General features: G+C 47.7%; 1 protein-coding gene and 1 pseudogene across 1 annotated transcript; both read left to right on the plus strand.

The window, feature by feature from the left end:
• Positions 1-534: 534 nt before the first annotated feature.
• On the plus strand, positions 535-14,117 carry LOC127315916 (probable L-gulonolactone oxidase 4; annotated as a pseudogene).
• On the plus strand, positions 9,278-12,539 carry LOC139833067 (uncharacterized). Its single transcript, XM_071823219.1, has 5 exons — positions 9,278-9,747; positions 9,830-10,037; positions 10,128-10,343; positions 10,423-10,603; positions 12,367-12,539. The coding sequence occupies exons 1-5, from the start codon at positions 9,278-9,280 to the stop codon at positions 12,537-12,539; spliced, it is 1,248 nt and encodes a 415-aa protein (XP_071679320.1).
• Positions 14,118-17,996: the final 3,879 nt, after the last annotated feature.

Raw genomic sequence — 17,996 nt, forward strand, 5'->3', positions numbered from 1 at the left:
GCGGCGTTGGGGTGTCGTGTTGATTGATTGTTGAAGTCGCTTTGTGGTCTAGGTGCGTGTGTTGTTTGTGTGGGCTTGGCCCGGTTGTTGTAGGTTTTGCCCGGTTTTCTCCTAAAAACCGGGCACCCTCTTCTTAATTAATGGATGAGGCAAAGCTTTTGCCTCCGTTTCCAAAAAAAACTAGTAGTTGGCAATGCATGTAGCTCTATATTACTATCTTAGTTACTCCCATTATGAGTAGTCTAAACGTATAGTTGGCAAGCGCAAAGCAACAAGTTGCAGATTAACAAATAAATAGCGGTACGGAAAATAAGCAAGGATCTTCAACCATTTATTCGATCATCCATTGGCTTTGAAATGGAGATAGCATATGCGTAGGGGAGCATCCATTGACTTTGTGTGGATTGTGAATTAACACGTGAGGAAGCTCCAGCCAAAGCTGGCCATGCCGACCTTGCCGGTCATTATACATTCGTTCTCCTCGAAACACGATGTCGCTCTGATTTATTATAAATAAAACCAAACGGCTAAATCCACACATTCGTTCTAACCTTCCACAAGAGAGATTCGGAACATTACAGGTGAAAGAGCTATGGAAAGTGGAATGGTCCTGGTGGTTCTCCTCCTCGGTCTTCTCCTCGCCGTTGCTAGATCGAGTTCGTCGCCTGAGCCGGTGGCCTGCGCACATGGCACGTCCAACTGCACCGTGACCAATGCGTACGGCTCCTTCCCGGACCGCACCATCTGCCGTGCGGCCAACGCCACCTTCCCAAGCACAGAGCAGGAGCTCGTCGCAGCTGTGGCAGCCGCTGCCGCGGCCAAGGGTAAGGTCAAGGCGGCCACCAAGCACTCCCACAGCTTCCCCAAGCTAGCCTGCCCTGGCGGCAGCGACGGCACGATCATCAGCACGGCGCGCCTCAACCGGACGGTGAGCGTCGACACCTCCAGCGGCTTGATGACGGTGGAGAGCGGCATGCTGCTCAAGGATCTGATCCAGGACGCTGCCGCGGCCGGGCTAGCGCTGCCTCACTCCCCCTACTGGACCGGCCTGACCATCGGTGGACTCCTGGCGACGGGTGCCCACGGTAGCTCATTGTGGGGCAAGGGAAGCGCCGTGCACGAGTACGTGGTAGGAATGAGGATCGTCACGCCGGCGCCGGCTAGCCAGGGTTTCGCCGTTGTGAGGGAGCTCGGCATTGGCGACCCCGACCTCGACGCCGTGTCAAGGTGTCCCTCGGTGTTCTTGGCGTCGTATCCCAGGTACGTACTAGCAAGTGTACCTGTACTTGGCTTTCTACGCAATCAAATGCTTCGGATGCATTCACGCACACGCCTATATACAGTAGTATACGATCTGCTGTTCAACCATGCATGAATCTTAAAGTTCTTAACTAGTAGTCATAGTTGCCCTGGGGTAATAAAATGATACCACTCTCCTCTTTGTTATGTTGTTCTCTTGTTTGTGGGGTGGTGTTGCATGGTTTTCAGCCCTGGTTTTCTCCATAAACCGAGCCAACTTTCTATAATTAATTAAAATATAAAGTTGTCTGCTTTTCCTCAAAAAGATTTGCTCGGCAATCGCTAACATATATGGGCAATGTGCAGGTTACACTGAAGTTGCAGCCGATGTTCAAGCGATCGGTGACGCTCGAGAAGCGCGACGACAGTGATTTCGCGGTGCAGGCGGCAGTGTGGGGTGATCTGCACGAGTTCGGCGACATGACGTGGCTGCCGTGGCTGCGAAAGGTCATCTACCGCTCGGACGACCGTGTCACTGCCTCTACACCGGGCAACAGCCACTGGCGGAGCTTAGTTAGGGCAAAACTGGGCCATGGCCCGCCCAGCCCTGGAGTGAATTTCTTTCCTATAGCTATGTCGCATGTGTAAAAAGCCCACCACTTAGGTAGCCCAGTTTACATGAGAGGCCGAGAAACACATCGTTTCCGTTTCCAGAGTGTTCACGATTCAGTTCCTCGCATAGTCGCGTGGCTTCCCGTTAGTATCCTCAATTCCCCATCGATGGCGTCAGTTCCGGCGACCGAGCGGCGGGTAATAGCAGCTGGACTGCTTGTCCCAGCGACCGGCGACGTGCGACCGTCCCTTCCATCAGGCCGAAGCGACGGAAAGCTAGCCAAGGTGCCCAGGTGGCCAGGCCCCAAGCCCCCAACCCTAAGCGGCTAAGTACCAGGCAGGAGGCGCAAGCGGCAGGCCGGTAGGCGACACTACAGGAATGGCTCGCTGCGCCGACGGCCGTGGCGTACGCCGACGGCCAAATGTCGGGGCCGTCGGCGTACGTCCGGTCCATGGCAGCGGCCCATCGAGCCCCTCGGCGTAGACATACCCTCGGCGTAGAGAGGGCTACGCCGACGGCCACCCTCGGCGTACTAAAGGCCGTCGGCGTAGCACTAGCATGTGCTCCGGTCCCGCTCCGGCCGTGACGGCCCGGTCACGGCGTCAGCGAGGCGCCGAGGGCCACCCTCGGCATAGGGCATCACCCACCTATGCCGACGGCCACCCTCGGCATACACATTTTTTTTTCTTTTTTTCTTCTCGGTCATTAACTTTATATTATGTTTGTTTTATTTATGTACTAGTATGAATTATGTAAAAATAGTTACTTTTTTAAAGAAAAAAATGGTAGATGGCTTATGTAGATCCCACGAGTGACGCTCTTCGTAGACGGGTCGACGGGATCCAGTAGGCCCAACATCTGCTATCGATGTACATATGTCCTAAAACAAAGGAAAACAGTCCATTGCTAACCCTAACTCTAACCCTAACCCTAACCCTAGGGGTAGATTTGCGGGGTCCTCGCCCCCTAGGGTTTCCCTAGATACAAACCACCGGAGCGTCCGAATCGCTGGAAACTCCTGCTACGGCTCATCCGGGGCCTATTTCATTCCAAACCTATGGTTTCCATGTGCATATGTCCTAAACAAAGCAAAGAAATTAAAAAAATCCATTGGTGAACCCTCGCACGAAAAAAGCTATAGGGGTAGATCTGCAAGGTCCCGGCCTAGGGTTTCCCAAGATACAGATCACCGGAGCGTCGGAATCGCTTGAAAACTTGCATTTGTCCCTAACATATGTGTACAAGTGTGATGTAAGGTTTGTCTAACCTTGCATGTACCCGGCGTTGACGATTTCCGCATACATGGGCCCACACTTGGTAAAATCTAGGATTTGTATGTGGAAACTCCTGCTACGGCTCATCCGGGGCCTATTTCATTCCAAACCTATGGTTTCCATGTGCATATGTCCTAAACAAAGCAAAGCAAATAAAAAAATCCATTGGTAAACCCTCGCACGGAGAAAGCTATAGGGGTAGATCTGCAGGGTCCCCGCCCTAGGGTTTTCCAAGATACAGATCACCGGAGCGTCGAAATCGCTTGAAAACTTGCATTTGTCCCTAACATATGTGTACAATTGTGATGTAAGGTTTGTCTAACCTTGCATGTATCCGGCGTTGACGATTTCCGCATACATTGGCCCGCACTTGGTAAAATCCAGGATCTGTATGTGAAAACTCCTGCTACGGCTCATCTGTGGCCTATTTTATTCCAAACCTATGGTTTCCATGTGCATATGTCCTAAACAAAGCAAAGAAAATAAAAAAATCCATTGGTAAACCCTCGCACGGAAAAAAGCTATAGGGGTAGATCTGCAGGGTCCCCGCCCTAGGGTTTCCCAAGATACAGATCACTGGAGCGTCGGAATCGCTGGAAAACTTGCATTTGTCCCTAACATATGTGTACAAGTGTGATGTAAGGTTTGTCTAACCTTGCATGTACCCGGCGTTGATGATTTCCGCATACATGGGCCCGCACTTGGAAAAATCCAGGATATGTATGTGGAAACTCCTGCTACGGCTCATCCGGGGCCTATTTCATTCCAAACCTATGGTTTCCATGTGCATATGTCCTAAACAAAGCAAAGAAAATAAAAAAATCCATTGCTAAACCCTCGCACGGAAAAAGCTATAGGGGTAGATCTGCAGGGTCCCCGGCCTAGGGTTTCCCAAGATACAGATCACCGGAGCGTCGGAATCACTTGAAAACTTGCATTTGTCCCTAACATATGTGTACAAGTGTGATGTAAGGTTTTTCTAACCTTGCATGTACCCGGCGTTGACGATTTCCGCATACATGGGCTAACACTTGGTGAAATGCAGGATCTGTATGTGGAAACTCCCGCCACGGCTCAAACAGAGCCTATTTTATGGTAAAGTATGCCCAACCTATGGTTTCCATGTACATATGTCCTAAACAAACCAAAGCAAGTAAAAAAGTCCATTGGTAAACCCTCACACGGAGAAAGCTATAGGGGTAGATCTGCGGGGTCCCCGCCCTAGGGTTTTTTCAAGATACAGACCATCGGATCGTCGGAATCGCTGGAAAACTTGCATATGCCCATAACATATGTGTACAAGTGTGATGTAAGGTTTGGCTAACCTTGGATGTACCCGTTGTTGATGATTTCCGCATACATGGGCTAACACTTGGTAAAATCCAGGATCTGTATGTGGAAACTCTCGCCACGGCTCAAATGGAGCCTATTTTATGGTAAAGTATGCCCAACCTATGGTTTCCATGTACATATGTCCTAAATAAACCAAAACAAGTAAAAAATTACATTGGTAATCTCTCGCACGGAGAAAGCTATAGGGGTAGATCTACGGGGTCCCCGCCCTAGGGTTTCCCAAGATACAGATCACCGGAGCGTCAGAATTGTTGGAAAACTTGCATCTGCCCCTAACATATATGTACAAGTGTGACGCGTCATTTTATGTGCTAAATGTTTTCCGTTTCGCGCGTTGGCGGACGGGTGCACGCGCGCGCCCGGTACGACCATACCGCATGTCCCGGCGGCCCCGTTTTGCGCAGTTGGCAAAGCAAACGGAGCCAAAAAATTGAGCGGAGCCGCGTGGCGTCATTTTATGTGTCCTAGTAACCACTGCAAAAGACGGAACTGGGATACGGCAATTATCTTGGAAAACCCTTCACGAACAGGGCTATCTCGTCCGGAGTTCTATGGCTTTTAGGGGAAATGAGTAGGAAATGGCCCGTTTCACCACATAGTTTGTCGGAACGAGGCCATATTTGGCACGTGCGTGGGCCTTAGGATGGGAAGCAAGGCATCGGTTGCGGATTTCCAATCCGAACCACGGGCGACGGTTTTTCCATTTTCGGGGTGCCGAAAGGGCTTTTTTTGTGAAGCAGCTACATGGTGCGCATTTCAGTATCGCGCGGGACCTCCGCGCAGCGGTAGGATACCTCCTACGCACCACCTATCACATACCATATGCGCGCGGAAGCCATCTGGGAATCCCACCCGCTTCCTGCGGTGCCCTGCCGAATCCGCTGGAAACTGACCGGATTTGAACTGGGGCGACACTTTCCTTCGCTCAATAAATGGAGGGAAAAATGTTTTTAGGTCGAGGACGCGTCATTTTATGTGCTAAATGTTTTCCGTTTCGCGCGTTGGCGGACGGGTGCACGCGCGCGCCCGGTACGGCCATACCGCATGTCCCGGCGGCCCCGTTTTGCGCAGTTGGCAAAGCAAACGGAGCCAAAAAAATCGAGCGGAGCCGCGTGGCGTCATTTTATGTGTCCTAGTAACCACTGCAAAAGACGGAACTGGGATACGGCAATTATCTTGGAAAACCCTTCACGAACAGGGCTATCTCGTCTGGAGTTCTATGGCTTTTAGGGGAAATGAGTAGGAAACGGCCCGTTTCACCACATAGTTTGTCGGAACGAGGCCATATTTGGCACGTGCGTGGGCCTTAGGATGGGAAGCAAGGCCCCGGTCGTGGATTTCCAATCCGAACCACGGGCGACGGTTTTCCATTTTCGGGGTGCCGGAAGGGCTTGTTTTTGTGAAGCAGCTACAAGGTGCGCATTTCAGTATCGCGCGGGACCTCCGCGCAGTGGTAGGATACCTCCTACGCACCACCTATCACATGCCATATGCGCGCGGAAGCCATCTGGGAATCCCACCCGCTTCCTGCGGTGCCCCGCCGAATCCGCTGGAAACTGACCGGATTTGAACTAGGGCGACACTTTCCTTCGCTCAATAAATAGAGGGAAAAATGTTTTTAGGTCGAGGACGCGTCATTTTATGTGCTAAATGTTTTCCGTTTCGCGCGTTGGCGGACGGGTGCACGCGCGCGCCCGGTACGGCCATACCGCATGTCCCGGCGGCCCCGTTTTGCGCAGTTGGCAAAGCAAACGGAGCCAAAAAATCGAGCGGAGCCGCGTGGCGTCATTTTATGTGTCCTAGTAACCACTGCAAAAGACGGAACTGGGATACGGCAGTTATCTTGGAAAACCCTTCACGAACAGGGCTATATCGTCCGGAGTTCTATGGCTTTTAGGGGAAATGAGTAGGAAACGGCCCGTTTCACCATATAGTTTGTCGGAACGAGGAAGACCATGTTTCTGTCGCTGATCATTCCAGGGCCCCATTACTCGGGGAAGAACTTGAGTGTCTACATGCAGCCGATTGTGGAAGATTTGAACCATTCTTGGCACCACGGGACGTTGACGTACGACCGAGCATCGAAGACAAACTTCTACATGAAAGTTTGGTTGCAGTATACCATGCATGAGATGCCCGGGTACGCCCTAACATGCGGATGGTGTACAGCTGGTAAATGGCCATGCCCAGTGTGCAGGCATCGACTTGAGTTCCTTTGGCTAAATAAGGGTCGCAAGTATGTTGCGTTTGACACGAATCGGCAGTACCTCAAACGGAGGCATCCGTTCAGAGAAGACAAAAAGAACTTCAAGAAAGGCAAAGTTGTGCATGAAGTAACAGAGGTGCCAAAGTTCGATGGTATAGCTGTTGATGCCGAGCTACGTGCTCTCGTGCCAGCGGCATCGGAAGCTGGCCATCAATTTGAGGGATCTGGTGTAACGCACAACTGGACTCACGAGGCAGCCTTAACGAAGCTCGAGTATTACAAGGACCTCGAACTTCCCCATAACATCGATGTGATGCACACCGTAAAGAATGTCGCGGAGTCCTTATTTCACACGTGCCTAAACATTCCCGGGAAGTCAAAGGATAATGTCAAGGCTAGAGTCGATGTTGAGAAGCTCTGTGATAGGAAGAAATTACACATGCAACGTCCTACTGGCCGTCGAAAGAATTGGTTCAAGCCGCACGCCGACTTCTGCCTTGATTCCATCCAAAAGAAGGAGGCATTCAAGTGGCTAAAATACGTTGTGATGGTCCCTGCTGGTTATTGTTCGAATATGAGCAAGGGAGTCAATCTTTCGACGGGAAAAGTCACCGGGCTCAAGAGTCACGACTATCATATATGGATTGAGCGGCTGATGCCGGTGATGCTTCGAGGGTATCTCCCCGAGAAAATATGGCGAGTGCTCGCGGAGTTGAGCCATTTCTTCCGCACGCTCTGTGCTAAGCAGATATGTCCTAAGGTTATTGAGAAGCTGCAAGTTCAAGTGCCGGAGTTGCTATGCAATTTGGAGATGATCTTTCCGCCAGGCTTCTTTACTCCGATGGCACATCTCATTGTGCACCTCGCAAACGAGGCACTCTTGGGTGGCCCAAAGTGCAGTTTCGGTGGCAGTTTTGTATTGAGAGAGAGTTCAAGTATATTCGGAAGATAACTGGAAACAAAGCCAAGATTGAAGCATGCATAGCTGAGGCAACGTGCCTTCGGGAGATGGCAGATGCCGCAACAATGTACTATCCTGATGAAGTTCCCACTCTGCATAACCCGGTCTCTCGTTACAATGTCGACGTGCCCATGAATGACCCCAAGCTTCAACTATTCCAATGTCCCGGTGGCAAGGCTGGTAAAGGACAAAAATATAGATTGGAGAGGGAAGAGAAGGATTGCATAATGCTCTATGTGCTTATGAACATGAAGGAAGTGGTGGGGGGACGACGCACGATGGCGGTCACGATTTCATTAGGTAACATGGTGTAATGCTTATTGTATCTAGTTTCGATCACCTACACTCAACTCGGTCTAATGCTTATTGTATCCTTTCAGCGAATTCACGGATGAACAGTGGTGGCTTCCGCGCGATCCCACGGGCGCGGAGTTGGAGACTCTACCGAAAGAGGGTGCTCCTAAGTAAAAATAAACTTTGTGTCTTGGTTCATGAAAAAAGTAATGTCTAAGCTGTCCCTCTTACCTACCAATATGTGACTTGTCCCTGTTATTCCACGTAACTAATGCACACAACAAATTTGAACCGTGCTTGTAGGGAGCTGATGCAAACGTTGAGATGACAGATGAGTTGAGATGTGTTTCCCAAGGTTGTAACCGTGACGTCATGAAGTATGAGAAGTATGACGTGAATGTGTTTCGATTCCATACAGAGACACACCAGAAGGGCCGGGCGAATCCAAAAACGATAAATACTGGTGTCTTCACTAAAGGATCCGATACCTTTGATTACTACGGGAGGTTAGAGAATGTATACGAGCTGACCTTCAATCGTACAAACAAACAACTCAATCTCGTTGTGTTCAAGTGTCATTGGTTCGACCCAAGAGGTGGACAGAGAATTACCAAGTCCATTGGGTTAGTTGAAGTTAAGCCTTCCACCACCTATACCGGAGCCGATGTCTATATTGTTGCTCACCAAGCCAAGCAAGTTTATTATTTGCCGTACCCATGCCAGAAAGCGGCCCTCAACGGTTGGGAAGTCGTGTTCCAGGTATCGCCACATGGTAACCTACCGATTCCCTCCGAGGACGATTACAACAACATTGACCCTGTAACATACGAGGGAATTTTCTATCAAGAGGAAGAGGACTTCGGGCACTTTGAGTTAGAATGTGTTCTTGAAGAGGACCTCAGGAACGATGCAGAAACTCGTGGTGAATCAGTGGTGGATCTAAAGGACATAGATATGCTCGAGAAGTTACAAGTGGAAGATGATAGCGATGATGAGCCTCCACCCGTCTATCAAGATCCAACTTACTACTCAAAAGATAGTGATAGTGATAGTGGCAAGGAGAAACAAAATGAGATTGACGATGAGATTGATGACGGCTGGTGAGGGTCTTTTATGTGTTTATATTTCAACATGCTTCTTATTTGTTTAGTATCTTTATGCTTAGTATTTATATTTTTTTCAACATGCTTCTTTATTGTTTAGTATCTTTATGCTTAGTATTTATATATTTTTGAACATGCTTCTTAATTGTTTAGTATCTTTATGCTTACTATTTATATATTTTTCAACATGCTTCTTAATTGTTTTCTCTTTCTCAATGCAGGTGATTGAACAATATGAGCGGCGGCAAGGAGGACTCGTCGAGCTTGCTTAAGAAGATGCAACAACGCAAGAACAATGTTAGAAGGAGTGAGAGGGCACCGCGTCGCAATCCGCATTACGAGGACGGCGCGGGAGGAGGAGGAGGACGAGGACGAGGACGAGGACGAGGATGGGGACAAGGTGGTGGAGCTGGAGGTGGCTTGGGAGGAGGTGGAGGTGGAGGTGGCTGGGGAGGACCGGACTTTGAGCCACCACCCTCGGCTTCAGGCGACGTTGCTTCCGAGTTCTTTTTGGAGGGGCCGTCTAGAGAGGAGGCGGAGACGGAGTCTAGAGCCGAGGAGGACTCTAGCCGCGGGGTTGAGACTCCGGAGGAGGATGGGCGGCCGAAGCCACTGAAGATTCGTGGGGAAGCGAGAGTCCCCGACGAGAGGAAGGAGCCTAAGACCCATGAGGCGAAGACCCTTATTATTCCTGCTGGCCCTGAGTAAGTGTACTAATTTGGCAATTTCGATTTTCATGTACTAATGTTTGATTTTCATGTGCTAATGTTTGATTTTCATGTGCAGCAATTGGACATTTCCTCCGGGGGTCAAGGGGCGCCTGCCTAGCAGCATGATTGGAGCTTTGCTTAGGAAGTTCTGGCCGGGCAAGTACTATCCCCTCGGCACTGTCCCAGCTGGCGAGAAGAAGCTAGCCACTACTTGGACGGACTACGAGAGTGCCCCTGGTGTAGGCTTCCCGACGGCTGCTGAGGCCGTGATGAGAAAGTTTTGGGTAAGACATATTTTCTCGAGCTTCGTTCATATTTGATGACCCCAATGTTCTAACTCATGAATCTCACAATTGTTTTTTGCATGATTGAAGTGTTTTTATCGTGTGGCGCCCGAGGTTGAGGAGACGGCCGCGAACAGGACTTTGCGGGCGACTTGTGAGAGGTTGACACCGCAGGTGTGGTACAACCAAAGGATCACGTCCGCGGGTCACTTCTGGGCAGAGAGAGGCGAGAGGGTCCATAAGCCGGACATTGTCGGTAAGAATGCTAAGGCCGAGTACGAGATGACGGTGGAGGACTACATGTCGGTGAGTAAAATGTCAATGAGATTCTACATTGCTACTAAGTTGCAATTGCATTAGATTGAGTTGAGTATTGCATTTTCAGGTTATCCCCGATTGGGCCGAGCCGCATGCCGAGGCATGGGAGGAGATGGTTAGGACGAGGTGGCTCAAGATGGACGAGGACTTTGCAGCCGTGGCGAGGCGGAACGCGGAGAACCGAGGCGACGGTGGCACACACTGTGGGGGAAACCTCAGCTACGAGCGCTACAAGGGGAAGACGGTATGTATACATTTTATTTTCCGTCATGTTCAAAGTTGGTACTCACAACATTTCCTTTCGCGATGCAGAGGGCCGCGTTAGGACCCGAGGAGGAGATGTCTGACCTCGAGATATACAACAAGATACGGCTTAAGAAGCCCGATTTCTCGCAGCCTCAGCCCTCGCTCCCTGAGTACTTCGTCACCTACGCCGAGGACGTCGAGAACTACTGCGCGATGGTGAGGCATCGTCACCCGGAGGTGGATGACCCCATGAGCGCGGAGGTCGACGAGGAGTCGTTGGTCCTATCGTCCGGAGGGTTGCCGCATGGCCGTCTCGCCATGCTGAACAAGGCCGTCAAGCATACCCTCACCACGACCTTCACGCGTCTCAAGGCGGGACTCACCAAGGACAGCCCCCCTCTCCCGCCTCGCCGTCGGGCTCGGCAACAACCCGCATACGACGTAAGTTTCCCTCATTTCCATCCTCTTTCCGACTTTCGTTCATACATTGCTAAGTGCTAACGAGACATGAATTTGTGAAATTGTAGCCTGACTTCGAGGCGGCCTACGTGGCCGCTCATCAAGAATATCAGGTGGCCTTCAACCAGCACCAGCAGCAGTTCATGGAGTACATGTCATATATACATGTAAGTTCCAACCTTTGTTTTTGCAAATGATGACAAGTCCCACTTTCCCCTAGTTTGATGCTTCATTTCTGCAAAGACTGACATGTAAACTATCTTGCAGGCGTCGATGGTGGCCAATCAAACTGGACAGACAGTGGATTTAGGGCCGATGCCTCCCTTTCCGGGGCCGGCGCCAAACATGTCATCGAAGGAAAATTTCGCTGCGGAGTACTATGGGAGAACAACGGTAAGTTCTTCGCCAAACCGAATACTACGGCTTTCCTTTGCCTCGCAAATTGCTAACATCTCGGGAACATGTGTGTAGAGAACGGGATGTTCCGGAAACCAGGGTGGTGGGAGGGACATGACACCGGTTCATCATTGTGGTCCTTCTCCCGGTGCTACACCCGGTACTTCTACCGGTACTTCTCCCGGTACTTCTCCCGGTCCTTCTCCCGGTGGTTCTTCCGCAGCTTCTACCGGAAGGAATCGGCCCGGGCCGGTGTTTAGCGGCGACGAGCTCCTCTAGTAGTCCCATGTATCTTATGCACACTATGGCACCATGCATGTATGCACACTATGGCACTATGTATGCATCCTATGTCACTATGACACTATGTATGCAACCTATGGCACTATGACACTATGTATGCACTTGATGTTATATGTATTTGCACTTCATGCCTATGAATTTCATGTGAATTATATGTGCTTGTGTATCCTGCCAAATCTGGAAAATTTGCGAAACAGCAGGAAATCGAGCAATTGCACCAAATGGCACATGCTACGCCGACGGTGAGCCCCTCGGGGTAGCGTCGACATGCTACGCCAGGTATGCCCAGGGCGCGCCACGCGTCCAAAACGGACAAAATGCACATCACTACGCCGACGGTGAGCCCCTCGGCGTACCGTGCGCTCGCCCAGGTCGCGCCACGCATCCAAAATGGACCAAAAGGCACACCGCTACGCCGACGGTGAGCCCCTCGGCGTACCGAGCGCCAGGGTCACCCAGGTCGCGCCACGCGTCCACGTACGCCGACGGGCCGGCCCTCGGCGTATCGAGCGCCAGGGTCGCCCAGGTGGCGCCACGCGTCCACGAACGCCGACGGTGTGGCCCTCGGCGTAGCCGTAACGGCCGTCACCTTGACGGTGCCGGTTAGCGACCTGCGCCGACGGCCACTACGCCGACGGGTGGGGCCAGCCGTCGGCCCACTCCGTCTACGCCGACGGGCGGCGCTACGCCGAGGGCCACGTGGCATGTGCCGAGGCCCACCTTCCCCGAGGAGCTACGCCGAGGGGCCCCGTCGGCGTAGTGTACGCCGAGGGCCAGTAGGTGCTACGCCGAGGGCCGTAGGCCGTCGGCATATTGCCGGATTCCTGTAGTGCGACCAGAGAGCTAGCAGCGATCCGGCACATGGTCCTCCTCACAGTCCTCCGCCTTCTGATTTTCTTGTTTACAATAGTTTGTTGAGCTACTGAACGCACGGCACAACCGCACAAGTGACGCTGCAGTCTGCAAGTAATTCACTTCCCCAATTCTCAATGCTTAAAATTCTCTTTCTGCGCCAATTTTCGTAACAATTTGTAATTGGTAACATGACTAATTTATAATTCGTTCTATTGTTGTCACTACTGACTTGCGGTGAAATTCTACAAACTTATAGCTATGAAGGTGTAATTGAAGATTTTAGAAGCGAAAAAGGTCGGAGAGCCGATCTTTAGTATGTAAATCCATGCCTTACGGTCAAACTGATTCTTAGTATGCTACTGTGCTATTTTTTGTTAGCAATTCATGCATGATAATCTGCTGAATCAAAGGTAGTACTTATTAATTATTGACTAATGTATAGTTTTGGAGCAATTTTCTGTCTTCTTTGGTTTCGCCCGCCCATGTTTTTCTTTCAAGCTCTGCCACTGGCAACAGCCTCAACGACTACATCGGCTTCCGTGCCAACCCAACACTCATGCTCACCGCCGCTAGAGCAGTGCATGACTTCCTAGAGAAGTATGATAGTAACATCGCCCGGTGGCTGGCGGCGAGGGTCCCATCCACGTTGTTTGAGTTGCATGGGAACGGGTTCACCACCAACGGCTCCTTCAAAGGGTTTCCGGTGGTGGGGTTCCAGAACCGCATCCAGGCGTCTGGCACGTGCATTAGTAGCCCAGAGAACTACGCTTGTCCATGGGACCCCCGCATCCCGGGCCCCTTCTTCTACAGCTCCGGCTTCAGCATCGCCGTCTCCAAGGCACCTGCGTACATCGTTGAGGTGCAGAAGCTCCGCGACCACAACCCGCGCGCCTTTTGTGACCTGGACGCCATGCTCGGCGTGCTGCTCCGCTACGTGAGGTCATCTTCCGCGTACCTCGGCAACTCTGAGGACTCCATCATCTTCGACTTTACATACTACCGGAGCTTCACGGAGGGTGAGCCGCGGGCGCATGCGGACGTGATGGACGAGCTCGAGCAGCTGGCGTTGAACAAGTACGGCGCCATTCCGCACTGGGGCAAGAACCGCAACTATGCCTTCGACCGTTCGACGGCGTCATCGCCAAGTACCCCAAGGCCCAAGAATTTCTCAAAGTGAAGGCCAGGTACGATCCAGACGGTATCTTCTCCAGCGAGTGGAGCGACCAGGTGCTCGGCATCAACGGGAGCCCCAACGTCGTTGGAAGGGGTTGCGCCATCGAAGGGCTTTGTGTCTGCTCTGACGACTCGCACTGTGCGCCAATGCCAGGGAAAGGGAAAGGGGAAGGACTACTCCTGCGTGTCGGGGAAGGTGTTTGTGGAAGCGAGGGTTTGCTCGCGCAGACCATGCGGGAGCATGCAAGAGCTATGATTGAAAAACTAGGCATGCAACGCAATCTAACTGTGAGATATGGGGAGTCTATTTGGTACTCAACTATTTTTTAATTGACCATAAATCGATTATTCTTCCAATCATAAGATGAGACATGGACATTTGACTGTTACCTATTCTTAAAAAAAAAGTTCAATTTTTACATGTAATAGGAAAAATCGTTCCACACGTGTCATATACTATCATACAGTAGTAGATGTAATATTTCATCAGTTTAAGTATGTTCATATACTATATTTAAGCATAAAACCACTTTTAAACTAGGAAGCCTATGCTCCTGTACCCGAGAAAACATTTCAAAATATCAAAAGAAAAAAACTTAATTTTCTTTTGGCGCGTATATGTCAACATTATATCTATGCAAGCCAAGTTTTGCGAAAAATTAACATTTTTTATGTCCTGTGTGAAAAAGATAAATAAATGTATTCCGAAAAGATTTTTTAAAACACCAAAAATTATCTTTTTTGCACACGACACAAAAAAAATGTCGGTTTATATGAAAAACGACTTTATAAGCTCAAGATATACGCGTCACCTTTTTGCTCATAATTTTCTAACATGTTTAAAATTTATTTTAAAAATGGAGAGCATATGCTCCCGGCTGCAAAAACGCCCGTCCTTGTTTAAGATACTTCAAAGGAAGTTACATGAAAGAATTTCTAGTGGGCCTATAGTTTGCATTGTATGTATGAAATACCGTCATATTTGTACATAAGAAAAGGCATGTGAAAAAGTGTACATACTATTGGAAAATTTGTAACTACACTTAGAAGGGGCGAGCCTAGGTAGCGGTCGACTGCTGCAACCAACGCGCGCCGTCGATTCCGGACAGCCCGCGTTTTTTCCTATTTCGAAAAGTTCGACGACCTGGATTTGTTCCAATTTCGGAAAGTTTGCGCCAGCTTGCTGTAAAAATAGCGTCGCGTGTGAGAATCGAACCCAACGACCTCGCTGGTGAGCGCGCTGCAGCGCAGCTGACCAGCTGGCCACCAATTACTTCGCGTCATAGCAGGAGATGAACGTATTTTGTACTGCATTCAACAGCCCGTAGCAAACAGTAAAATAATGAACTTGCTCAAAACTAAAAAAACGTAGCAAATGAACCGGATGTAAAACATACAGTATTAGACGGAAATTAATTATGTCGGAGTGAATCTTTCCTAATTTTATTTAAAATATTTTAACAATATTTTAGCTCACAATTTATCAACCCCTCCACGTCATATTTATCAATGGTAATGCGAAAAAGCTATGGACCCAAAAAAGCTCATATTATTTAGAATATTTTGGATCATTTTTTGCTCATAATTTATCAACGCCTATGTGTGTTATTTATCGACGATAAATATGAAGAGTTATCAACCCATAAAAGCTAATTTTATTTCGAATATCTTTGGAATATTTTTAGCTCCCAAATTTATCAACCGCTCTGTCCCGTTATTTATCAACGGTAAATATGAAGAGTTATCAACCCGAAAATACTAATTTAATTTAAAATATTATGGGAAATTTTTTATCTCACAATTTATCAACCCCTCCACCTAATATTTATCAATGGTAATGCAAAAAGTTATTGACCCGATAAAGCTTATATTATTTAGAATATTGTAGGGACATTTTTTGCTCACAATTTATCAACCCCTCTATTCGTTATTTATCGACGGTAAATATGAACAATTATCGACTCGTAAAAGTTAATTATATTTAGAATATCTTTGGAACATTTTTAGCTCCCCAAATTTATCAACCCCTTCGCCCGTTATTTATCAACGGAAAATGTGAAGAGTTATCAACCCGAAATACTAATTTAGTTTTAAAAATTATGGAAATATTTTTAGCTCACAATTTATCAACCACTCTGCCCATTATTTATCAACGGTAAATGTGAAAAATTATCGACCCGAAAGGCTAATTTTATTTTGAATATTTTCTTGATTTTTATAGCTCACAAATTATCAACCCTCTCTCTGGTTGTTTATCAAAAGTAAATATGAACAATTACCTACCCAAAAAACTAATTTTATTTTTAATATTTTGACGAAATTTTTAGCTCATAATTTATTTGAGTTGCAAATGTATTTATTTGAGTTGCAAGTGTATCTATTTGAGTTGCAAATGTATTTATTTGAGTTGCAAGTGTGTTTATTGAAGTTGCAAGTGGTAGTTCTTTGAGTTGCAAGTAGTTTTCCCCACCCATTATTTTTTCCCTCTTAAAAACCACTAACCCAAAAAAGGGAATTAAAAAATAGTCCAAAGGGAATTGTACAAAGGGAATTATAAAACAAATTGCATAGCGAGGTTGAATTTTGAATAAAATTACGCAATCAAAAATAGCACAAAAGGGAATTCGCGATTTTTTTTTTCATATTTGGACGTTTGTAACATGTACATTCTAGTACAAAAGATATATGTTTCTATTTTTTCTAGAAAATCCGGCAGCTCACACGGTCAGCAGTTCTTTGTCCTGCGCGCGGGTTAAGAGGTCGCAGGTTCGATTCTCCGCAGCGCCTTTAATTTTTTCCGGGGCTGGGGCGGAGCGCCGCGTTTGTTTGAAAACGACAAAAATTACGCAACGCAGCGACTCGCTCATAGAAATTGACCGCGCGGACGGTCGACCGTGAGGGAGGGGTTTCGACTTAGAAGTAGTACAAATATAGAGAACTAGCAGGATGACCCGCGCAAATGCGCGGCTAGGTATTCTTCATGCTCTTATACATGGACTTTGACTTTGGCATGCCCTATAGCAAACCACTTCGATGATCGATTTTCATGGATATTTACTAATTGTAATTTTAGTATTACATATAAAAAATCATGAAAATTTATATAATATATGTCAACTTGACCAGTCTCAATTTTTTTAAATATAATGATAACCAAATTCAAAAATGGTTAATTATCATATATTCTCAAGCGATGCGAGCCATATGTATTATTTTTCTTTTCAGTTATCTCCTTCGAAAAGATTACTACACATATTAAACAACATTTTAGCGAAATATGTTTTAATGAAAGAAAATCGGTAGTGGACTATGGGTATGCATGCTAGCATTTGAGAAGGCAGTCTCTCTCGGAAAACATGGCTCATTTTATCTCCTTTCTATTTACATGGGCAACAACTGAAGATAAAACAAATAGTGAACATCAGTTTCAGATGTAAAAAAGAAGTTCTGAAAGACTTGCTCTTTTCTATAGCCTCGCGTGTGCGGGAGAGCTCAACACAGAATACATGTAATTTTTTAAATAGGGATCTACAAACAACTTACCGATTGTTTTCAGCAAACTGAAAAGGGCAATATATAAGTAAAAGCCCTGACATTCTCCATGAAAATTTGACTGACCTTATATTGTCACATATTCCACAACCCCTTGTCCAAAAGGATCTGATGCCTGCAAAAATGGACAACGAAATATATAAACACATGTGCAGGCTGCAAGTAGTAGTAGCAGAATTTTTTTATCATCCAGCCATCTGCGTTTGAGCAAGGGAATTTTCTTCCTTCAAGAAAAAGAGAGCAAGGAAATTTTCTGTGCATAATACGAAGCAAACATATATGATTGTTGAGAAATCGAATGGCATCATTATTGGTGTGATTTTAAATTTACAGAGCTTGTAGAATAAAATATAAGAACAATTCAATTTGTACCAACCAAATTATCCAGGAATATTACAATGTTGAAAACAATAGAACTAAAATTATACCTATTTGCCTCTACCGGCAAAGCCCAATGAATATGGATAATCTTAGCCATGCAAAACCGCTACCAATTCAATTGATACTGATAGGTCGTAGCACTTGCTGCAGAAGATCAAAGCAGTATAACAATCATGTTCCTTAGAGCAGTTATCACTTTGTTTCATCCAGGCTTCGCTTCAGCTTCAGCTAGTACCAACAAAGGTCGCAAAACTATTTGAGTGATGTCAGGTTAGT

This window comes from Lolium perenne, chromosome 7 (genome assembly GCF_019359855.2).
Source record: "Lolium perenne isolate Kyuss_39 chromosome 7, Kyuss_2.0, whole genome shotgun sequence".
Lineage (NCBI taxonomy): Eukaryota > Viridiplantae > Streptophyta > Magnoliopsida > Poales > Poaceae > Lolium > Lolium perenne.